Below are 22,269 nucleotides of genomic sequence, written 5' to 3' on the forward strand. Positions count from 1 at the left end.
CGAATGGCACTTTAGTAGGCAACCGGTGCTTGGGCTAAATAAGGAGATTCCCGGATCTCATCGCGGCTTCGGCAATAGACTCCCGGATCGACGCAATGTCGCATCAAACAAGTTACGTAGGCGTTGAAAATTGAGAATATATGCTCTGTTTCACTGTCAGCGGACACTGTACAATAAATCTTCGAACAAATGAGTCCTTCTGAGTACGGGGTGCATTTTCCGGCTATGAATCAATAATTATTGGACATATGCCTCTTTGGAGCCATCAAAGCAAGTGGTTAAATACAGGCCCGTGTTGTCGCCTAGTCTCCTGCCGCGACTTTTGATATTGCTCATAGGTCCTGATGCCCTTGCTTAAACAGAATATGTTGTGCACACCTGCAAATGCCTAATACTGGCTTACCTTGCCTCATCTTCCTCAAGATACCTAGGTACATACCTACCTTACCCAGGCACTTACCTAAGGTACCTAGGAAGGGGTGACTTGAGCAGGGAGGTTTGGGAAGGTATCGTTTGACACAAGACGTCACCAAGGGGTAATCGGGGTTGAGGTAGGGACCAAGCGGCTGGCAACCATAAATCACCTGCAAGTCACAGCTTCCGAGAAAATCGATGCTCCTGATGCCGCTGCAAGTTGAAATCGGGTGTCTACCAAGGTAAGGTAGATAGAGCTACAGGTACTTGAATGTTGAATGTGACAAAAAAAAAAGAGTTATTCTATTTCTGAAATGGGAAATGTCATGTCGCAACAAAGCCAATCAATCAATCAGGCCAACGCGTGCAAACTGCGCTCGTTTCGCGCAGGCTTTAGGAACAAGCTCCTGTCACAGTCATCATCAACGCGAACCCCCGCCCAAGAAATTTGCTCTACTCGCACCGCCCATGTTAATGAGCGACCACACAGCGACACATCTCCAACCACAAACGTTCCGATGAGGGACGATCGCTGGCATTCGAATTTGCGCGTTTCCTGGCACATAGCCTGACTGCGCACCAACCATGGATCGCGCAAGGAAGCGTGAGTTGCTTTGAAAAGTGACATCGTGCTTAGCCCCACGCATCGAGACCGCCAACTGACATCTGTAACCCACTGCCGCAGGCGAACTGCGCGCCCTGAACGATCGAGCTTGGACTGGCGAGAAAAGTAAGTGATGCCCATGCAATTGACAGCCAACCATGATCTTCTGACATTTTCTTGCTAGGCCTCATCGCCATCAACTCGTCCCTCGACTCGTCGCTGCGCAAAAACACGTCGTTCATGAAGCGTTTGCGAACCGCCATATCCGCCGCGAACCTCAACACGTTTATCCAAGAGATCAAGACGCTTAGCTTGCACAAGTACCTGTCCGAGATCATATCGGCTTGCTACGAAGGTCTCTGTCGTCTCAAGACGCCGTCCGAAATTGAAGCCGGAGTCGAAATTTTGAGCGCTCTCCACCAACGTTTCGGACCTGATGAGTTCACACAACACCTGGGGTGGTTGCTCGGCAGGGGAATGGCAACGCCGGAAAAGAGTTATTTGAAAACATTGCCGCCTGAGACTAGAGAGAAGGAGGAGCGGGAACGGCTGGTGCGCCAGCGCGTGCTCATAAGGGTGGTTACAGAGCTCTGGCTTGTCGGCGTCCTACGGACCCTCGATGACACAACCCGGCCTGACGACGGTACAAAGGGTGTTCCCGGAAAACCCCAAGAAACCAAGGCCCGCACCAGCATCAAGGGAGGTGGTGCTGAGCCGTTCCCTCTTGAAGTTTTGAAAGACCTCCTTGGACATGACCGAGAGCACGTCAACCTGCCCCTGCTGGTTACCTTTGTCAAATCTTTCAGCTGGGATGTGTTCGGCATTAAGGCTGCAGGCGCAGATGGTCGGAAGACGGTGGAGGAAGATGGGGCTACTAAGACGGCGAACGGCGGCACCGATCTGGATCACCAGGAGCTGCATGACCATGGCGGGACTGGCGATGATGAACCCCTTACGCCCGCGGAGCTGCAGGAGCGCTTCAGAAATGTGTTGAAAAGATACTTTGACGATGTCAAGGCACATTTGGAACGCGACCAAAAGGCAATCTCTAACCAGTCTCGCAGGAACGCAGAAGCCTATGTCAAATCCGGCGAGGTCTTTGAAGACCGCCAAGCCAACTTTGACAAGCAAGTCAAAGCGCAGGAGAGGCTTGTGTCAAATGCTCAGGTGCTTGCCGATATGCTAGGAGCTGAAATGCCAGATTTGAAGGATGACACTGATCCAATGGCCAACGCCAACGCCTCTATTGGTTTGGTGAGGACTGGCGAATATCTCCGTGGCCAAGGAGAAGGTGCAGGGATCTGGGAAGACGAGGAGGAGCGACGCTTCTACGAAAACCTGGTAGATCTGAAAGGCAAGGTACCTGCCATCCTTCTTGAGGATGCCAAAAAGAAGAAGGCCGAGACCGATGAACAGGTGGGCAAACGAGTTGATACACCTGAAACTACCGATATCGCCAAGGCTGCCGAATCTGCAGATGATCAATCTACTGCTATCGCAAACAAAACCACTGGAGCTCAGGTTGATGCCATCCTGTTGCGGCTTCCAGACATGATTACAAAGGACAACGTCGACCAAACGGCAATAGACTTTTGCTTCCTAAACTCCAAGGCATCCCGCAACCGGCTGGTCAAAGCCCTCACCGATGTCCCCAAGGGCCGCAGCGATCTGCTTCCTTTTTGGGCCAGGTTGGTGGCCACTCTGGGGCAGCACATGCCAGATATACCCAAGGGTGTTGTCGAGTATCTCGATGCGGAGTTTCGCAGCCTGCAGCGTCGCAAGGACAAAGACTTCTTGAGCCAGGTTCGGCTGAGCAATATTCGCTACTTGGCCGAGCTTACAAAATTCAACATAGTGCCTGAACATGTTGTGTTTCACTGCCTGAAGGTTAGCTTGGAGGACTTCTCCAAGATGAACATCGAGGTCATCTGTAACCTGTTGGAAAACTGTGGTCGCTACCTTCTTAGAAATCCCGAGACCTCACCCCGTATGATGTCGTTTCTGGACACCCTACAACGCAAGAAGTCGGTCCAACACATAGGACAGGCCGAGAAAATGCTCATAGAGAACGCCGTATACTACGTCAACCCCCCGGAGCGACCTGCTATTGAGCAGAAGGAGCGAACACCCATGGAGTTGTTCGTCAGGAAGCTCGTCTATGTGGACCTTTCGAAACGCAACTACAGCAAGGTCCTGAAGCAGATTCGAAGACTTCACTGGGAGGAGAAAGAAGTCGTGGCCATACTGACAAAAGTGTTCACCAAACCTGGTAGGGTGAAATACGGAAACATTTACCTCCTTGCCATTCTGCTAGGGGCCATTTGCAAGTATCACGTCGTCTTTACAGTCACGGTTATTGACACCCTCGTCGAGTCTATCACCTTTGGGTTGGAACAAAACGAGTTCAAATTCAATCAGCGTCGAATCGCCGAGGCCAAGTACCTGGGAGAGCTGTACAACTACCGAATGTTTGATCATTCCGTCATCTTTGACACCATGTACAAGATCCTTACATTTGGTCACGGCGGGCCGCCGGTTCCGGGACGCATCAACCCTTTTGATCTCTCGGATGATTTCTTCAGAATTCGGCTGATTGCAACAATCCTCGAAACGTGTGGCATGTTCTTCAACAAGGGTGTCCAGGGGAAGAAGCTCGATTATTTCCTCTCGTTTTTCCAAGTAAGTTCGCACCGACAAGCACGGGTAAAGCAAAAACGACTGGATACTAATGGCTTTGTAGTATTACATCTTCACAAAAGAACCTTTGCCCATGGACATTGAATTCATCGTACAAGACACATATGCTCTTACACGTCCTCAATGGAAGTTGGCCACCAACCTGGAAGAGGCTTCAAGGGCATTTCAAATGGCCATCGCCCAGGACCAGAAGAACTCTGGTCTCGACAAGGTTCTTGAGCAAGACGACGGCACTAGTGGTCCGTCTTCAGACGATGGAGAGGGTGATGGCGATGATCTCAACATCGCCGATGTCGACGACGACGAAGATGTGGAATCTGACGAGGACGATGACCACGACGGATCGCACGTGGACAGTGACTCGGAGGATGAGGCAATTGTCGTCACAAGGGAGGAAGAGGAAGTCAATCCGGAGGACGAGGCTGAGTTTGAGCGCGAATACGCCAAGATGATGGCTGAGAGCCTGGATTCGAGAAAGTTTGATAGGAAACCCCTGTTCGACGTCCCGCTCCCGATGCGCACTAAGAACCAGGTCGGCGAAGGTCCTGTTACCAATGCGCCAGGAACTATGGCATTCTCGCTTCTGACCAAGAGAGGCAACAGACAGCAGGTAAGTATCAAAAAAAAGGGAAAAAAAGTCCGTGATCCGCTTTGCTGACTGTTGTGGTTCAGACTCGGACCGTGGAGCTCCCGTCCGACTCGAACTTTGCCATCGCCATGAAAAACCAGCAGGCAGCGGAGCGAGAAGAGCAGCAGCGTATCAAAAACCTGGTGCTGAACCTGGACCTAGGAGAAAACGAGACAGAAGATGGTGAGCGCAGGCTGTCTGGAAAAAAAAAAACAATCCTCCCCTTGCACCAGCAAAATACTCACAACTGAACTTCCACAGGAAACGACAACAAGCCCACGTCATATCATCACAATCATGGCAACAGACAGGGCCGGGACCGCAATGCACAACGCGGCCGTAAACTCCAACTGAGTGACGTTGATTGGTAAGTTGAGATATTCCAGTCCTGACAGAAATTCGCGGCATATCAAAGCTCGCTACGCATTGGGCGTTTGCTGCTACTGTGGAGGTTTTCCGCTCCGCTAGTTAGCAAAGGCGACTGTCCTCAAATTGTGCACCGGTAGGGAGAAAGATGATCGAAACAGACGCTAACATTACGGCATGGTACTCGAACAGGACTTAACGACTCAGCGACCTGGTACAGACCAGACGTAGTGAATCTTCTCATCATTTCAAATATATTCGCGGCCATCTTCAGCAAGGCGGTTCATCGAGTAAAGCCACACCGCAGGTGCGCGCAACAAACTCGACTTCCAGCTGAAGACGGCAGCCCGGTACGATGGCAACCGCATCAAGAAATATAGGCGACACAAGCCTTGTCGAATAGGCTCGTGGTAGCTAGCACGCACGCGCGGGAGACACCTCGTGGATAGAAGTGAATTTCCTTCACCGAGCGAGCAAATGCTACCTACGTGCAGCTTCCCATGTCCATTCATGATTGGCAGACCATGCAGCTAGCGAGAAGTCCTCCATCATAGGGTATGCTACCCAGGTTTATGAGACATCTGTGGTGCCTCGGGTGCTTACCTAGGTTACCTAGCTAGGTAGGGTGGATACCTAGGTAAGTCCGCGCAAGGAAACTCTGTGGGTTGGATGGACGATGCGGTGATGGTTGTGGCGGATGGACGATCTGTCGGCCCCTCACTCTGGGGCGAAAACTGTGGCTGCACACTTCTGCTCTGCGACTAAGAGTTTCATGGCGATTTGTCGTCCTGGCTCTTGCGGCCCTAGCCTCAGCCTCAGCTCGGACAACAGATTGTGAACAGAGTGCTTAAATTATGAATTCGTTAGTAATTGGTTTTCATACCTGACCGAGAATCGCTTAACCCCACACGGGAGGCCAGCCTGATTGTAAAAGATTCCCTCGGTTAACTGCAAGGTGCCTTGGAGAGCACACCTACCTACCTACCTGGCCAAAAAAAAAACAGAAAAAAAAACCAGTAAAACGTGGCTCAGGAAGTCTGGAATATCGTTGTAAGCTGCTAATAGTCGATTCGGTGACAGGTTTAGGTACCGCACTTGGATTGCACTTGGGAATCGACATGCATCCAGGCCAGGGGCATATGAATCTGATATGTCTTACAAACAGTTGAGCCACATACGGCAGTAAGTTTTGCCACACAAACCATCCTGCCGTCCCTTGTTTATTTCGTGCGGCTAAAAGAAGCGCCATACACCAGTTTTGACGGATCGTCTTGGCTGCCTCACTAAGTCGAGCACGGCGGGGCATTTGGTTTAACACAACTGGCACAGACACATGTTAATCTCGCTTTGTAACTGAGCAACAGCCCTAGCATCGCGACGTATGCAAACTAACAAAAGAGAAAGAGATGGTTTGCGCGGTCTATCTTGATTGACCTGACAAGTGCCAAGCGTGACAAAGGCAGTCAATGCAAACAGAGTGCTGACCGGCAGGAGATGTCACAGCAGGGCGGTGCATGGAAAGCCAGAATTAAGAACGCGCAGGTGAAGTTTTTCGGATTTGAGCGAGCTCTTAATTGGCCCCAGTTTCGATAGCCCTTTTTGTGGCATAACGCAATAATCATCGGAAGACCGCAACCTCATGCCGTATACGGGATGGTGTGGCGTCACCCAAGCAGCGCGGATCCGGCCCGAGCAGTGTTGGACATTCATTGGCTCGCTGTGGACGCCGTCCCAAACTCCGGCGTTCAACGTAAACAAAGCGTTGCTGCTAAATTCAGGGGAAAAAGTGTTTGGCTCAACTCCTCGGTAAAGCGACCAACACAAAGGCATGTAGTGTAGAATAGTCGTTCTGTGAGGAACCCACCCCTTGCACCTGCGCAAGTTCAGAAAAGTCCCCCCATGCAAGGTACCAAGCAGGGAACAGTAGGCTACTCATCTGTTCCCCGGAGGCGCGATATGAGATGGATGAAGTTTTATCAGCTGGAAACTCGGCCATCTACGGTACCTAGTTAGTGTTGATGCCAGACTGTGTAGCTATTCAAGGGACCAAGCAATCCATTTATTGTGTCTTGTGTTTGCCCAGTCTGTAAAATTTATTCTGCCCCAATAACATTGTCTGTCTGCCCCATACTATTATTGATGCGACCAAAGAGTCATACACACAGGACTACTGCCAACTAAACCTGATTGCTTGACTGCTTGCTGAAGGACGTTGACGGGCGAGAAGTAAGATCTGACGGCTAGGGCCGAAAACAAGACCTGGGGCCTTTTGCGTAGCGGCTCTTCGACCAAGCCTCTCCCTTTTACACGAGGTACTTGATGGACCCAGGCTAGTGGGAGCACCTTCCATCGTTGGCGCATGGGCAATCGCTAGTGAAGCTGCTCCAACTGGGCCTGGGAAAGCCAAGATGCAATCTTGTCTTTTGTTCCATGGCTACCACGCCAGTCAATGTCGCCAGTGGCTATGCGCGACTCTGGGCCATAGCGCCATCTCCAAGTCCGATTTAGTATGGCGTCTTCAAAGGGTTTGTGGGAAGTCTAGACAAGCACGCCGGCGCACCCGCCTTGTCCACAGCTCGAGAAGCTACAAGCGTCTTAGCCTCCTGAGGCAAACTCCTTTTTTTATCCCCGGAACCGTCGCTCCTCTATGAAGTCAGGGACGGCCTCCTTTTTACTTCGCCGATCTGCCCAACTTAGTCGGACACACTCTCCTTTCCCTCTCGTTCTTCTTCTCATTCTAGTTTGCAAATCATTCCCTTTCAGATCTTGCTGAGATTTCTCTTCACATTGCTCTCTCCTTGGCTTCAGCGGAAACCGGAATATACCTCTGCAGAAACACCTGGTTAGCTGCACCACCTCTATCGAACCACGCAGCCTTTGCCCTACCAATCCAGATCACCCGGAAGGTCTGGTGTGGAAGAGATTGGCAGTGCTGTTGCTGTCCTTATCGCAAACGCCTGTTTGCTGCCGAACAACAAACCTTGAAGGCTGACGGAAGCCGACATACATCTTCACACGGCTACCCGGGACATTTCCTTTGTTCTTGACAATTAGCATATCCCACAAACACATACCGCTTCCTTAGGGGGACACCAGAAGTGCAATAACTTAGAACCACTGGGCTCTCAACACCACCGACGTTGCTTGGTGCCAGAGCAATTGTCAAGATGGGCAATCCCTTTGAAGGATGGCCGGTACACGATGTACGTTTATTTACCTGGGATTGGCCGAGGTTGAAGAAGTGAAACAACAGAAGATAAAAGAGGTGGGATAATGGGCATTAGAGGCAGGTATTCTTGTGAAAAAGACTTACTGACAAACCTCAACCAAAACAGATCGTTTACACGGTAATCGTCGGCCTGGTCATGTTGGCTGCCGTCCTGGAGTGGTTCCTCTGGGTGGCGGCCTTCATGTATTGTCTTGTTAAGGTGTTTATAAAGGCGGAGCATTGGACGATTCGGGCTCTCGCGGTTGTGGTTGCCATCCTTTTCGTCGGATTCAGGTATGTTGATATAACCATTTTTCAGTCTGGCTTCACTTTCCGATGGCATAGTTACTTACGGTAGGCAAATCTTGCTACAACAGAGCGGTCTTCTTGCCAATCATGGTAGTGACACTGCCCTTACCAAGCGCTATTGTGAAACTCTGGCCGGAAGACATGGTTGTGGGACTACAGTGGTTTGCCTTCTGGGCGTTCGCCGGTCTCCTGACGATCCCATGGCTTTTCTGTGTCTACCATTTCGTCACCAACCAGCTAGGCCGAGAGAAGCGTGTCAAGCAGGTGCTGGATGAGGTCTCGGCCCCAAAGGTTGTCATCGTCATGCCTTGCTACAAGGAAGACCCAGAGGTTTTACTCGTGGCCATGAACTCAATCGTCGACTGCGACTACCCGCCATCTTGTATCCACGTGTTCCTGTCCTTTGACGGAGACCAAGTGGACGAGCTTTATCTCAACACAATCGAAACGTTCGGCGTGCCGCTCACCTTGGACTCGTACCCTAAGAGCATCGACGTCACTTACAAGGCTGCCCGTATCACCATCTCCCGCTTCCCCCACGGCGGTAAGCGTCACTGCCAAAAGGCAACGTTCAAGCTCATCGACAAGGTCTACAAGGAATACCTCGAGCGCAACGACAATCTCTTCATTCTGTTCATCGACAGTGACTGCATTCTGGACCGTGTGTGCCTCCAGAACTTCATCTACGACATGGAGCTGAGCCCTGGAAACTCGAGGGACATGTTGGCCATGACTGGAGTCATTACTTCCACGACCAAAAAGCACAGTCTTATTACCGTCCTTCAAGACTTGGAATACATCCACGGTCAGCTTTTCGAGCGTACGGTCGAGTCTGGATGTGGTGCTGTCACCTGTCTGCCCGGAGCTCTCACCATGCTGCGTTTCTCTGCGTTCAGGAGGATGGCCAAGTACTACTTTGCTGACAAGGCCGAGCAGTGTGAGGATCTCTTCGATTTTGCCAAGTGCCATTTAGGCGAGGACCGCTGGTTGACGCACTTGTTCATGATCGGTGCCAAGAAGCGATACCAGATCCAAATGTGTACCTCAGCCTTCTGCAAGACCGAAGCCGTGCAGACCATGCAGTCTCTGGTCAAGCAGCGCCGTCGTTGGTTCTTGGGGTTTATCACCAACGAAGTTTGCATGTTGACTGACTGGCGTCTATGGACGCGTTACCCGCTCTTGGTGTTGATCCGCTTCATGCAGAACACCATTCGTACCACCGCTCTTCTCTTCTTCATCATGGTTTTGGCTATCCTTACCACCTCGAAGCGGGTCAGTGACCTGCCTGTCGGTTTCATCGCCATCTCGCTCGGTCTCAATTGGCTCATGATGATCTACTTTGGCGCCAAGCTCCGCCGCTTCAAGATCTGGCTGTACCCCCTGATGTTCGTACTCAATCCCTTCTTCAACTGGTGGTACATGGTCTACGGTATTTTCACGGCCGGTCAGCGCACCTGGGGTGGACCTCGTGCCGACGCCGCCGCCGCCGACGGAGACACCACCGCCCAACAGGCCATCGAGGCGGCCGAGAAGGCCGGCGATGACCTCAATATCGTGCCCGAGACCTTCATCCCGGCGGCGCAGATCAAGCGCAAGGAGAGCGGCAGGCGGCGCATCGTGGCCGGTGGCAACATCCAGCCCTCGGCCAAGATCGACGGCATGTTTGCCATCCCCGAGCGTGGCGCCAACGGTTGGTACCAGCACGACAACATCTCGCTATTCACGGTTGCCCACGGCCACACTGGCCGCGTTCCTCTGCACCCTCGTGACTCATTCGACAGTTTCTTGTCTGCGCAGACGGCCCTGAACTCGGTCTACATCCCGCGCCGTGTCGAGAGTATAATGGGTGACGAGGATCGGCGCAAGTACGAGCTCGCCCAGGCCAGCCAGTTTAACCAGTTCCTCTCCAACCAGCGCCGCTCGACCAACGGCGAGCCGCCGCAGGGCCAGGTGTACGAGTATAGTGACGTCGACCTGCAAAAGGCCGGGTACACTGACAACCCGCTGCCGCCCACGCCTGGAGAGACTGCCTCTGCTGTTCCTGCCGCCCTCAATCTGCACCACAAGGTTGGCAGCACCGACAGCCTCGTTAGTCTTGGGTCTTCAGCGTCCAACAGCAACCAACGGGACCGCGGAAGGCAGCGCACCCTGATGCCACCAACCTCCTCACAGGCCCGGACCGGTAGGAGTCCACTCGGCCGGGCGAGCTTCTTGCGCACGTCGACGATTGAGGACATTGAGCTGGAGATTGGCACAAGCCATGGAAGCAGCGCAAACAGACCTGCACTGAGCAGGCAAGCGTCGAACAACGACCCCAACAACAGCAACAGCGGCGGCCATCAGCAACGGTAGTACCGCCCTGATGTCGGCGTCAGCGCTGGCGTTGGTGTCGGCGGTAGGAGGCCGTCGTCCTGTATCGTCCAGTATGGGGGCTATGGTAAGGGGTATGTGTGTGTTTCCAGGGGACGGGGGCACCGGTGCTGTCACTCTGATGCGGGACCGTGACCATAATCATCACATCACACAGGAGTTATGGGTGACTATACTCGTAATGTGTTCTCTTATCAAAGTTTTGTCACATTGTCAATTTCTGGGAGTTTCTGGGTTGCTGAAGACCAAATGTTTTTCTTTGGCTCTTAGTTTCTTGTTTCCATAATATTGTGTCATTTTCTTCTTTTTTTGTTGCCCAGGGTGGTGTTATGATCTAACAAGGTCGATGCGCTGTCCAAATATTGCATAGAGTGGGTTAGGGAGGGAGTTTTTCTATGTGTTAGTAAAATCAGAAAGTATAAAAAGTCTGGTATCTTCAAGAAGCTTTAAATGAATTCGTTGGTTTATTGCCTGTGGAAGCATCTCGCCAAGTCGCAGAAAGATATGCCACGTGCGAAGTCAACTCGTACCATGTACGTAAAGATATCTCTATCATGACCACAAGCTCGTTCATGAAAGCCAGCTTGCGCGTGTGGTAACTTGCCCACCCGTAGCAAATGGCCTCGGCAATAAGGTAATGGTTACTTGATCATTGGAATTTACTGCCATCACTGGAACCGCTGCCAAGGTAATCCCTAAAAGCCAAGGCGAATTGCTGTGTTGACGACATGCGGTGGATCCGCACTGGGATACCTACCTTTCGAAGGCGGTGAGGGGCCAAACAGGGCCTGCCCAGCAACGCGTTTGTAAAGGCAGTCGCAACCTGACTGACGTTGGCGGAGCGATAAGACTTTTTTTTTCTCTTATCGTATTGATTCAAGGATGAGGGGCAAAAGTGTTGTTGGGTGTTGCGAAGAGGACAGAATGTACCATATAGCCAGAAAAGTCTGGTTGTTTCTTTTTACTTGCTGAACGCTCCAAAAATGAATTGACCACATCCGAATTTCATCTGGTACAAAATGTTAAAGAAAACCTCTGCCTGCAGTGGCTGTAATATGAATTATCAATTCCTCCATGCCGTCGAAAATTCTGCAAGCTTCTAGAGGGTACTACCGTTGTAAGACGGGGAGTGGGGTGGGCTGTAGAGCACAGTTCGCGCACCCCTGCCATCTTGCCTTCCCCCTCTAGAATGAGGGGCAGAGCTGCCGGCCAGTACAGTGACTTTGTCCGAACAGCATTCAAGCAGATTTTTTTCTTCCACCCGTTGGACTGCCTTGATATTGAATTATCTTGCTGATCCCCTTTTTATGTGCCTGGTGTGTTACGATCTAAAATTGACCACCATTTTCCGCTCGGAGTATTGACAACTTAACTCACCATTTTCTTTCCATTTTGTTTGTTTGGACCAGATTCCTACTGCTCTAAATTTCCAGCAACTGGACGATCACGAAACAAGAAAAGAAATAAAGATCCAACGACTTGTAAATTCCTACCCGATCTGAAGAAAATAAACACCTCTCCAAGCTTTTCGCATTGCACTCTGTTTACACCACCCACGACTTGATAGATACCCTGGAGAGACGAAGACGAACAACATATACATAATTACCAGGATCGCAACATACAGCCACCATGTCTGTAGTTGGTATGTATCCTCGAGATCCCTTAAGACCTGTACTGCGGCGTCTCTCTTTGCGCCCACGCGAGGTGCGCCAGGCTTGGCAATGCAAGCCCAATACTCAAATGCTGACAATACTGCTTGCGCAGGCGTTGATTTTGGTTCGATGAACACCGTCATCGCGGTTGCCCGTAACCGCGGTGTCGATGTGGTATGTATCTTGCGCACCCCTTCTCACAAACATCATTTGTGGATGCCGCCGCCCATATTTCCAAACGACCAACAGACTAACTTGCAACAACGTAGATCACGAACGAGGTTTCCAACAGGGCCACACCGTACGTACTTTTAGAACTTACCCGTTATCTTGCTGTGCCAGGACCTTGTACTGACCAACATGTTTTCTCCTTTCAGATCTCTGGTTGGCTTTGGCCCCAAGAACCGCTACCTCGGAGAGGCCGCCAAGACACAAGAAATCTCCAACCTTAAGAACACAGTCGGCTCCCTGAAGCGCCTCGCCGGCCGCCGACTCAACGAACCAGATGTCCAGCTCGAGCAACAGTACATCTCGGCGCCCCTGGTCGACGTCAACGGCCAGGTTGGTGTTGAGGTGACATATCTGGGCAAGAAAGAGAAGTTCACCGCCACTCAACTTGTTGCCATGTACCTCGCCAAGATCAAGCAGACGACGGCGACAGAGACTAAACTGGCAGTGTCAGACCTGGTCATGAGCGTACCGGCATGGTTCACAGACGTTCAGCGCCGCGCGCTGATAGATGCCGCTGAGATCGCTGGCCTCAAGCTGCTCCGTCTTATCAACGACACGACCGCCGCCGCTCTCGGCTACGGTATCACCAAGCTCGACCTGCCTTCTGCCGAGGAGAAGCCGCGCCGGGTTGCATTTGTCGATGTCGGTTACAGCGACTACGCCGTGTCGATCGTCGAGTTCAAGAAGGGCGAGCTTGCCGTCAAGTCGACGGCTTTTGACCGTCACTTCGGTGGCAGGAACTTCGACAAGGCTCTCGTCGACCACCTGCAAAAGGAGTTCCTCGGCAAGTACAAGATCGACATCTTCTCGAACCCCCGCGCCACCTCGCGTGTCTTTGCCGCTGCCGAGAAGCTCAAGAAGATCCTGTCCGCCAACCAGCAGGCGCCGCTCAACATCGAGTCGCTGATGAACGACATCGACGTGTCTGCTATGATCACTCGTCAAGAGTTCGAGGCCATGATTGAGCCCATTCTGCCCCGCGTTGAGGAGGTTCTTCAGCAGGCTCTTGCCGAGGCCAAGCTGACTGTCGATGACATTGACGTCGTCGAGCTTGTCGGAGGTGGTTCTCGTGTGCCTGCCATCAAGGAGCGCGTTGGTGCTTTCTTCAACAAGCCCCTGTCTTTCACTCTTAACCAGGACGAGGCTATCGCCAGGGGTTGTGCTTTCAGCTGTGCTATCCTGTCCCCCATCTTCAAGGTCCGCGACTTTGCCGTCCAGGACGTCATTAGCTACCCGATCGAGTTTGCCTGGGAGAAGGCCCCCGATATCCCGGATGAGGACACGAGCCTCGTTGTCTTTAACAAGGGCAACCTCATGCCTTCCACCAAGATTCTCACCTTCTACCGGAAGCAGCCCTTCGACCTCGAGGCCAGGTACGCTAAGCCTGATGAGCTGCCCCAGACCGTGAACCCCTGGATTGGCCGCTTCTCAGTCAAGGGTGTCCAGGCCAACGGAGGACAGGATGATTTCATGATCTGCAAGCTCAAGGCGCGTGTAAACATTCACGGGATCCTGAACGTGGAGAGCGGTTACTACGTGGAGGACCAGGAGGTTGAGGAGCCGATTCCTGAGGAGGGTGACAAGGATCCGAATGTGAGTACAAGCGCTTGCCATGGTGACGCGACCGTAGCCCCCGTCCCTGATCAGGGGAGCAGCGGCCCAGCCCTCGATGGGGTTGCGAGCCCGTCCCTACAAACACCACAGAAAAGACGCCGCAATTCTTCCAGCTCCCCAATTTCAAAAGACATGCCCACACACTCGAGCAAGAAGCTGACAGAGCACCCCAAGGCGATGGAGACGGACGGTGCCAAGGACGGAGACGCCAAGCCCAAGATGCGCAAGGTCAAGAAGCAGGTTAGGAAGGGTGAGCTGCCAATCGTTGCCGCCACTCAGTCGCTCGACCCCAACGCCAAGAACACGCTCCTCGAGCGCGAGGCCGCCATGGCTTCGGAGGACAAGCTTGTCTTCGACACCGAAGAGAAGAAGAACGAGCTCGAGACGTACATCTACGACATCCGCAACAAGTTGGATGACCAGTACGCCGAATTTGCGAGCGAAGAGGAGAAGGACAAGATCCGTGCTCGGTTGAGCGAGACTGAGGTAAGTTCCGACTCACTCGTTCGTCCATGGCAGGGTATCAAATATCTAACTATTTTCTTTCTACAGGACTGGCTGTACGATGAGGGTGATGACACCACCAAGGCTGTATACATTGCAAAGATGGACGAGATTAGGGCCATGACTGGCCCCATCGTTCAGCGTCACTTCGACAAGGTTGAGCAGGAGAGGCAGGAGTTGCAGGCACGTCTCGACGCCGAGGCAGCAGCTAAGAAGGCCGCCGAGGATGAGCGCAAGGCCGCTGAGGCACAAAAGGCCGACGCTCCCGAGACGAAGGATGAGGACATGACGGATGCGGATGCTAAAGCTAATGGCGCATAAAAAAGCAGACAGAAGTTTGTAGAGTCGGAATGAAGTTATGACTTTGGGAACATACTGCGGGGGGGCTGGGCTTTTTTCTCTTTATCGGTTCTTTTTCTTTTTATCCTCTAACCCACGGGGAGAATAACTTCCGTGTATCATTTTCTTTTTCAGAACCCAACGAACGACCACACATCCCGGAAGACAAGTACGAAACTTAGATAGAAAAGAGATGGTTTTTTATGGACTTTTGTGCTGCCTTTTTCTGACTGGCAACTATTTGTGACGTTTAAACAGGCGAAAGAATGATATTGAATCTTTTTGTTATCGTTGTCCTACTGGCTGTATTCGTGGGATTGGCATCAAAACATTTGTAGCCAGACCTAGATGACACCTAGAGGCAGGTCTATGCTTTGTCTCGTTATCTTGTGAATCATTCGCAGGCAATATGGATCTCGAAAAATACGTCAAATAATCGAGGGTCTTCTGAAGGGTTGTGGTGGAATTATATACACTTTTCTTCATAACGCCCTTTTTGGTTCCCATTAACGAACAAGGCAGATCCAGCAAGAAAAGAAAGCCAGCCGCAGGAAAATGCTGAGATATAGACCAAGGTAAGTAACATGACAATCTTGCAGTGAGCTCGTTTTGCGTTTTGAAATATGTCACCAAACTTTTCCTAGCCTCTGAAAAATTTTCACCGCCACAAAATGCCGCTCGGAGTGACCCCTTGGAACAGAATAATGTTGCATCGTCATACTCTAATGAATGTCAAAGAGCGGCTTGAGCTTCTTGATAAGCATCCACTCGTCGTTTGACACATCCTTTCGGTAAAAGTCCTTCAGACAGTCGATACTGGCACGGGAGATCAGACTGTAGAGTACGTCCTTCTCCTCTAGCTGGCGACCGTATGTAGGCTGATGACCACCCATCTCAATCTTGACGGCCACCGAGGGCTGTCCCTTCTTGCAAACTGGCATGGCCTTGTGATCACGCTCGATCGATGACCTGCAAAGGGTTGGGTTGGTCAGGTCAGCATCAACTTCGAATCCATGTCCAGAATGGGATAAAAACTTACACTCGGCCCATGCTGATGATTTCCTTGGCGCCAGTAACGGGGTTAGTCTTGACAGCTGCTATGGGCGTATCAACCCGGAGTTGACCCTCGACAACGTCGACACCGACGACGATCGGTCCAGTCTTGTTGAACACGGCAACAGGGTTGAGGACACAAGGGAAGACGGCCAAAAGCTTGGCCTCCTCCTTCTTCTTCTCCAACTGCTCCTCTTGGTGCTTGGTGAAAGCGTCAAAGAGGTGGTAAATGATGTCAGCCGTGAAAATCTTGATGCCCTGCTCCTCAGCGTATTGAGCGGCCTCCTTGTCAACCTTGACGTCGAAGCAGAGCATGACAGCATAATCCGGTGCCTTCTCGAGCATGATACCACATTGCATGACATCACGCTTGTACACTGGGCCGATGCCAACGTTGGCCACGGGAATCTTGCATTCCTTCAAGAAGTCCAGCAAGGCCTCAAGCGAACCAAGAGTCGAGGCTTGGACACTGACACCGCGACCAGACTTGGCGACACGGCTGAATAAATGAGCCAGATCCGACTCGACCTCCTCTTCCAAGTCAGATTCGTCATCGTCCGGTCCGACAACAAGCATTCGTGAACCAGCGATGGCACCTTCCAGGCCAGGACCACTGATCTTGACACCTAACGCGGCCTTGACCTCCTTGTTGTGCACGTAGGCTGACTTAAGACGCAGCTCCTTCATGGGTGCTGGTGTTAACAGTGCTCTGATGTTGGTCTTGATGACTCCTTCTGTACCACAGAGCACGATACGATCACCCTCACGAAGGATACCGTTGCTCAAGATAACATCAATGGTCATGCCGAAACCCTCGATGGCCTTGACTTCCAAAACTGTCGCCTGGACCTCGGACAGATACATCAGCGAGCCAACCATGCGCTCCTGGGTAAGCTGCAGAATCAGCTTGAGCATGTCGGGAATACCCTCACCCGTGTGAGCGGATGTGGGCACCAGAGACACAAACTTGGCCATCGATTTGTTCTCGTAGAAGAGCTCAGCGTTGAATCCCTGCTCGGCAAAGGCAAGTTTGGTCTGCTCGAGACGGTTCTTGAACTCGTTCTGCACACTCTTGGGCTGCAGTGCCAGTGACTCCTGGAAACCGTTGTTGTCGATCTTCTTCCATCCGTACAGCCTATCAATCTTGTTAAGAGCCACGATGAAGGGCGTTTTGCGCTCACGAAGCATGCGCATCGACTCTAGTGTCTGGGGCTCCAGTCCGTGCATGATATCAACAACCAAGATGGCGATGTTGCAAAGCGAGGATCCACGAGACCGCAAGTTCGAGAAAGACTCGTGACCGGGTGTGTCGATAATAAGGAGACCAGGTACCTTGAGCTCGAAGCTTCCATCCTTGTTGACAACAGCTGTCTTTGCTTTGATGGCATCGGCAGGGAAGTAAGTTGCACCGATTTGCTGTGTGATACCACCGGCTTCGCCCTCCTGGACGTTTGTTTGACGGATCTTGTCAAGCAGCTTCGTCTTTCCAGTATCGACGTGACCCAGAATACAGCAAATAGGTGACCGCAGGTTGTCCTTGGATCTTGCTGCCAAAGCCGCCTGGTGAGCCTTTTCTCGCCTCTCTGCTGCCTCCCGTTTACGCTGGCTCTCAGCGGCCTGGGCGGCCGTTTCCCTTTCGTCTTCAGAATCGTCCGAGTCGTCTTCCGAGTCCTCGGTCTCCTCGTCAGCATCTGAGCCATCCTCATCCGCCTTGGCACCTGCCTTCTCATCAGACTTCTTCTTCTTGGCAGCTTCCTCGTCAGAGTCAGCATCCCAGCTGTCTTTGACATCATCATCTTCCTCTGCCGCTGCGGCCTCCCAGTCATCCTCGAGGTCGCTATCGACCTTGCTAGCTGCCTCCTTCTCGGCCTTTTCCTTGGCCAAGCGAGCCTTCTCCTCGGCTGCCTTGAGCTCAGCCTCGGCCTGCTGCCTGGCGCGTTCAGCAGCCTCGGCAAGAATTTTATCCTCGTCGACCTACAGTACAAAATGTCAGACAACGACCGACCCAGCAAGTATTACGAGGGGCCATGCTTACCTTTTCTGCCTTCTTCTTGTTCTTCTTGTTATCGGTTTTCTTTTCCTTCTTTTCAGAAGCCTCACCGCTCTCGTCCAGAGCGCCGACTTTGATGCCCGCAGCAATCATTTGTTGCAGCTTGGCTTCGTTGCGTGCCCTGGCCTCCTTCTGTGCTTTGGTCAAGAACTTGCCCTCTTTCTTGAGCTGCTCGATCCTCTCCTTTTCCTTCTGCTTCTTCAACGCCTTCATCTCCTCCCTGCGTTTGGCCTCCTCAGCCTCCCTGCGCTCCTCCTCCTCTATCCTCGCCTTCTCCTCTGCGGCAAGTCTCTCAGCCTCCTCTTGGCGTCTCCTGAGCTCCTCTTGCTGCTTCTGGATAGCCAGCAGGTGGGCGGGTATCTTCTTCTTCTTGCCACCAGCGTCGGCAGCGGGCGCGGCTGCCGGCGTAGGGGCTGCTTCCTTCTTTTCCGGGGCAGCAGCCTTGGCCGGCTCAGCCTTCGCAGGACCGGTAGCCTTCTTCTTGGCGGCCTGTGACGAGAGAACATGGCAGATCAGTATCAAGCCCACATGCTTCCGGGTGAATCGCAGATAATTCAAGTGGTGGAAAGCACACTGACCTGTTCCTTCTTTCGCTGCTTCTCGCGTTCCTTCTTTTCCCTCTCCTTCTCGGCCTTTGTCTTGACCCTACCACCTCCATCCTCGTCACCGCCTGCATCAGCAGCTGGGGCGGGAGCAGCCTTATCCTTCCCGCCCTTGCCCTTCTTTACCGGCTCCGCAAACTCGTCATCCATGGTAGCCTCTTGAGGCGCCTGGGCCGTTCCTGACGGATCTTCGCCCTCAACAAAGTCCTCGGACAGACCCTGCTTCTTCCTCTTATCCTTCTTCTTGCGCATCAGACCCATGAGACCACCACCGCCGCCGGTCTCCTCCTCCTCTTCCACTGGAGCATCGCCATTCTCGGCGGGCGGGGCGGCACCGTTGGCCTCGGGTGCGGGGGCGACTTGCTCGCCGAGCTCGGCCTCCCAATCATCGTTGGCCTTCTTGTTGCCCTTCTTCTTGGGCGGCATTGTGTCTGTCTAGTCGTACAAGGCTATGCTTAAGAAACTTTTGAATGCCGATAGAGAGCGTACTACGTGGTAAAAAGGGTTAGAAATGGACCGATTTGTGCTTGGTAGGTGAAAACGGATATCCTAGGTCTGCCCAGGGTTGTGATGGTAGTCTTGCAGGGAATCGGCAAACTAATAGCCAGCAACTGCTTGTTGTACGAGTTGTGGAAATAGAAGCAGCGAAAATTATGCAGCCCGAAATAACAAAAGTTTTCAACCACTGTTTGGGGCTGGGGATGCACGGTGGCAATACAACGGCAATCCTCTCGTAATTTTTTTTTTCTCCTCGTTTTTTTCCTCCTCTTCTATTCCGAGCGACGGCGCCCCGAGTGTCGTCGGCGGATGGGGAATTGCTACAGCGGGGTAAAATCCAAAAAAAAACATGACGCAGGACATAGACCAGATCGCATGTATGGGTTTTGGCTCACCTGAATGGAATTATCCCTCCTTGTCACAGACAGAGAAAGGAACGTTTTCACACCCACGGTCGAGAGAAGGTTTGCCGTAATCGCGCAGGATCACGAGCAGTCGACATGTCTTTGTACCAAAGATACCCGTCGAACAAAGGTTGTGGAGTTTGCTGACGCTACTGGGTACAGGTGGTAGGTGGTAGTTTACCAACTACTGCGGGGCAGATGTACTCACTGACTGGTAGGCACGTACTATCGCTGCAAAAGATCTCGGTTGGGCATAGGCAGACAGGGCGACCGACCCACCTATGGACACATTTCGCAAAGCACACCTGAATTTCGTACAAAAGCATCAAGGCAGCCCGTTTAGAACCCCACTTTCTACATCACCACGTGGGGGACCTTTTCTATCCTACCCTATACCACTTATTGACCACCTCGATTGTGCAGCTTCGCTGTCGAAGTGAACAAACAAACAAGCAACAATAGAGGAAAAGTTGGAAACATAATGCACCAAAATCACGCCGGCGAGTCGACAAGAACCAAGGAAAATTCAGGAAATTAACAACAGCGGAAACGTCAAGAGAAGTATCGCATGAAATTGCTATGCCGCTGGCAGAAATGTATCTTTCATTCTATCTCATTATGAACCATCATTGCCCGATTCGCAACCAACACCGACCCGCAAATATCATCTCTGAAATGACGTCTCAGTGCGCCCCTGTGCTGCCGCCAGAAAGATGAGCTGGATTCGGGTAATGATACGCCGCTGCCGCGATGGCTATGTAAACGATAACGCAGAGAGATCCCTCGAGGTAGTTGGTCTTGCCGTCTCTGAGAAAGCCACCCACAGTGATGATGGCCAGCAACAACACGGCAATATCAAAGATGTGAAAATCCAGCGCCATCGGCTTGTTCAGGATCCAGCCGACGATCACCACCAAAGGCCCGTTGAACAGCGCGGTCTGCAAAGTCGCGCCCAGAACGTGGGACAGGGCAAAGTTCATCTGGTTGTCCCAAGCCTCGTCGATGGCCGTGAGGTGCTCGGCCGCCTTCTCCACGAGCGGGACGAGAATCAGGCCCATGAAAGCTTCCGAAATGCCGCGTTCCAGCACCATGAAGTCGATTTCCTCGACGAGGGTGATGGCGATAATTGTCACCAGCGCAAGGGAAACGGCAAGGGCAAGGGCGCATTCGAGCAAGGTCAGTTTTTCCTTGGACATATCACGCCGCCGGTCCGTATCTCGTTGATCGTCCTGCTCAAATATGGCATCGTATATTCCGTGGTGGGTCTTGGCCTGGAACCAGACAAACACAACGTACGCAAGGATCAACAAGATGGCTGTGGCGCGCGACAAACTCAAGGTTCGCTCGGAAAGCTCTTGGGATGTCAAGAGATCCGATCCTTTCAGGGCCTTTTGGAATATTGCTGGGATAGCAAGGCCGACCCCTCTGTTTGAGATCGAATCGATATTAGCATGTCTGCAGTATAACACCCAAGTGGTCCGATCTGTTAGTTACTTACGCCGTCAACAAGAGTCCACTACCTGCTTCGCTGATAGCTTCGTTATGCTCCGTCTCTTCTCGCCTAATACCACCAGCTATGAAGCACAGGCCTAGACATAGCAGCATCGTGGCGAGAACGGAGCCCAGGATGGCAGCCTGAATGACGGGCGTCAAGCTGCCGTTCACCAACAGGACGATGAACAGGATGATCTCGACAATGGAGCCGAAGCTACATGGTCTCTGGTTTTAGAATCTGAATTTCTCGCTGGTCTGAATTTAAGTCTCCAGAAAATAAAGGGGTACTCACGTGGTTTCGACCAAGACACCATAAACATGCGCAACTTTCCTCGCCAGCTCTTGCCCAGCAAACCCGACCAAGTTGGCACAAGGCACCATCGCTATGTACGATAGCGCAAATATTGTCAAGTGCCAGTCTGGTTGTGAATAGCGAACCACGAGAGCTGCGGGCACAACGGGCCACAGCACGTTGACGGCACACGAGACTGCGCTGGACGACCGAAAGCAGATGCGGAGGAAGTGCAGCGGCGAGAAACCATTCCGCCCGCTTTCGCCCTCGGGGCGGATGAACGGCGGAAGGGTGCGACTGCGTTTCAAGTTGTGACGCTGTTGGTCCTGTAGTTCTTGCTGTTGCTGCTGCCGATGTTGTGCCGCTCTGCGCGGAACATGTCGCTGTTGTGGCCTGGGCTGTGGATGGATTCGACATCGCCGTTGTGTAGTGGGAGAGTCGCTTCGGCCGTGGTTGTTGGGATTTCCTTCCTCTCCTCCTGGGTGCGATATGACGGGGCTACTGATCTCGGCAGTGGGGGTTGAGGCGTGGGCGAGGTTGGGGTTGCCGCCATCACGATTTAAACCCAGAGCTGCCCGAATTAATTAACCAGATGTAGATCCTTACTGTACGGAATCTTGATGTTTTGCTAAGTTTCCGTAGGGCTGGTCTACTTTTAGTTTTCTTTAAAAACTAGCTTCGGCGGCGTTTGCTTGGCTTCGGGATATTGACAGACAAATCCAACAGTTGTAAAGTGCAGCATATGAACCATCAACTCATTGAGGGAAAAAGAAAATGATTGAATTTAACCACGAGAAATTGATTCCAAGAAAATCAAAGTAGGGAGGATCTAGCCCCCACAGCAAATACCGGAATGTGCGGCCAACGAAACGCGGAAATGAAGCCAGCTTAACAAGCCCTTGTAAGCGCGGAGAGGCTGAGCGTAGCGACGGGGAAT

General features: G+C 52.2%; 6 protein-coding genes across 6 annotated transcripts; 3 read left to right on the forward strand and 3 right to left on the reverse strand.

Moving 5' to 3' along the window:
• Window positions 1–886: 886 nt before the first annotated feature.
• MGG_06063 (nonsense-mediated mRNA decay factor) lies at window positions 887–6,916 on the forward strand. The gene is made up of 8 exons (XM_003711868.1): window positions 887–1,018; window positions 1,100–1,144; window positions 1,203–3,697; window positions 3,759–4,325; window positions 4,388–4,526; window positions 4,605–4,710; window positions 4,902–5,891; window positions 5,966–6,916. Exons 1-7 carry the CDS (start codon window positions 1,000–1,002, stop codon window positions 4,906–4,908), a joined length of 3,378 nt encoding a protein of 1,125 aa, XP_003711916.1. The 5' UTR covers window positions 887–999; the 3' UTR covers window positions 4,909–5,891; window positions 5,966–6,916.
• MGG_16752 (uncharacterized protein) lies at window positions 5,057–6,272 on the reverse strand. Its single transcript, XM_003711869.1, has 2 exons — window positions 5,691–6,272; window positions 5,057–5,555 (listed from the first exon to the last, which is right to left on the reverse strand). Exons 1-2 carry the CDS (start codon window positions 6,013–6,015, stop codon window positions 5,326–5,328), a joined length of 555 nt encoding a protein of 184 aa, XP_003711917.1. The 5' UTR covers window positions 6,016–6,272; the 3' UTR covers window positions 5,057–5,325.
• Window positions 6,917–7,876: 960 nt separating the features above from the next.
• Window positions 7,877–10,578, forward strand: MGG_06064 (chitin synthase D; the record flags this gene model as incomplete). Its single annotated transcript, XM_003711870.1, has 3 exons — window positions 7,877–7,912; window positions 8,045–8,211; window positions 8,295–10,578. The coding sequence occupies 3 exons, from the start codon at window positions 7,877–7,879 to the stop codon at window positions 10,576–10,578; spliced, it is 2,487 nt and encodes an 828-aa protein (XP_003711918.1).
• A 1,297-nt stretch (window positions 10,579–11,875) lies between these two features.
• Window positions 11,876–15,147, forward strand: MGG_06065 (hsp88-like protein). Its single transcript, XM_003711871.1, has 7 exons — window positions 11,876–12,077; window positions 12,164–12,241; window positions 12,364–12,425; window positions 12,521–12,552; window positions 12,629–14,075; window positions 14,271–14,582; window positions 14,649–15,147. Exons 2-7 carry the CDS (start codon window positions 12,229–12,231, stop codon window positions 14,919–14,921), a joined length of 2,139 nt encoding a protein of 712 aa, XP_003711919.1. The 5' UTR covers window positions 11,876–12,077; window positions 12,164–12,228; the 3' UTR covers window positions 14,922–15,147.
• A 200-nt stretch (window positions 15,148–15,347) lies between these two features.
• On the reverse strand, window positions 15,348–19,816 carry MGG_06066 (eukaryotic translation initiation factor 5B). Its single transcript, XM_003711872.1, has 5 exons — window positions 19,538–19,816; window positions 18,621–19,132; window positions 18,028–18,531; window positions 15,979–17,966; window positions 15,348–15,908 (listed from the first exon to the last, which is right to left on the reverse strand). Exons 2-5 carry the CDS (start codon window positions 19,068–19,070, stop codon window positions 15,662–15,664), a joined length of 3,189 nt encoding a protein of 1,062 aa, XP_003711920.1. The 5' UTR covers window positions 19,071–19,132; window positions 19,538–19,816; the 3' UTR covers window positions 15,348–15,661.
• Window positions 19,817–19,989: 173 nt separating this feature from the next.
• MGG_13224 (Ca2+/H+ antiporter) lies at window positions 19,990–22,205 on the reverse strand. The gene is made up of 3 exons (XM_003711873.1): window positions 21,333–22,205; window positions 21,045–21,254; window positions 19,990–20,971 (listed from the first exon to the last, which is right to left on the reverse strand). The coding sequence occupies exons 1-3, from the start codon at window positions 21,419–21,421 to the stop codon at window positions 20,230–20,232; spliced, it is 1,041 nt and encodes a 346-aa protein (XP_003711921.1). The 5' UTR covers window positions 21,422–22,205; the 3' UTR covers window positions 19,990–20,229.
• Between the last annotated feature and the right edge of the window lie 64 nt (window positions 22,206–22,269).

The sequence above is a fragment of the Pyricularia oryzae genome, chromosome 3 (genome assembly GCF_000002495.2).
Source record: "Pyricularia oryzae 70-15 chromosome 3, whole genome shotgun sequence".
Lineage (NCBI taxonomy): Eukaryota > Fungi > Ascomycota > Sordariomycetes > Magnaporthales > Pyriculariaceae > Pyricularia > Pyricularia oryzae.

Bases quoted from the DNA above. Each gene is read 5' to 3' on its own strand.
- MGG_13224 (XM_003711873.1), bottom strand. From the start codon at position 21,421: ATGGTGCCTTGTGCCAACTTGGTCGGGTTTGCTGGGCAAGAGCTGGCG. The intron at 21,255-21,332 runs GTGAGTACCCCT...GAGACCATGTAG, and splicing joins GGTGTCTTGGTCGAAACCAC to CTTCGGCTCCATTGTCGAGA. The intron at 20,972-21,044 runs GTAAGTAACTAA...GATCTCAAACAG, and splicing joins AGTGGACTCTTGTTGACGGC to AGGGGTCGGCCTTGCTATCC.
- MGG_06065 (XM_003711871.1), top strand. The intron at 12,426-12,520 runs GTATGTATCTTG...GCAACAACGTAG, and splicing joins GTAACCGCGGTGTCGATGTG to ATCACGAACGAGGTTTCCAA. The intron at 14,076-14,270 runs GTGAGTACAAGC...GAGCACCCCAAG, and splicing joins AGGGTGACAAGGATCCGAAT to GCGATGGAGACGGACGGTGC.
- MGG_16752 (XM_003711869.1), bottom strand. From the start codon at position 6,015: ATGCCCCGCCGTGCTCGACTTAGTGAGGCAGCCAAGACGATCCGTCAA. The intron at 5,556-5,690 runs GTAGGTAGGTGT...TCATAATTTAAG, and splicing joins TTTTTTTTTTGGCCAGGTAG to CACTCTGTTCACAATCTGTT.
- MGG_06066 (XM_003711872.1), bottom strand. From the start codon at position 19,070: ATGCCGCCCAAGAAGAAGGGCAACAAGAAGGCCAACGATGATTGGGAG. The intron at 18,532-18,620 runs GTCAGTGTGCTT...CTCTCGTCACAG, and splicing joins AGCAGCGAAAGAAGGAACAG to GCCGCCAAGAAGAAGGCTAC. The intron at 15,909-15,978 runs GTAAGTTTTTAT...AACCCTTTGCAG, and splicing joins ATCATCAGCATGGGCCGAGT to GTCATCGATCGAGCGTGATC.
- MGG_06063 (XM_003711868.1), top strand. The intron at 3,698-3,758 runs GTAAGTTCGCAC...ATGGCTTTGTAG, and splicing joins ATTTCCTCTCGTTTTTCCAA to TATTACATCTTCACAAAAGA. The intron at 4,527-4,604 runs GTGAGCGCAGGC...GAACTTCCACAG, and splicing joins AGAAAACGAGACAGAAGATG to GAAACGACAACAAGCCCACG.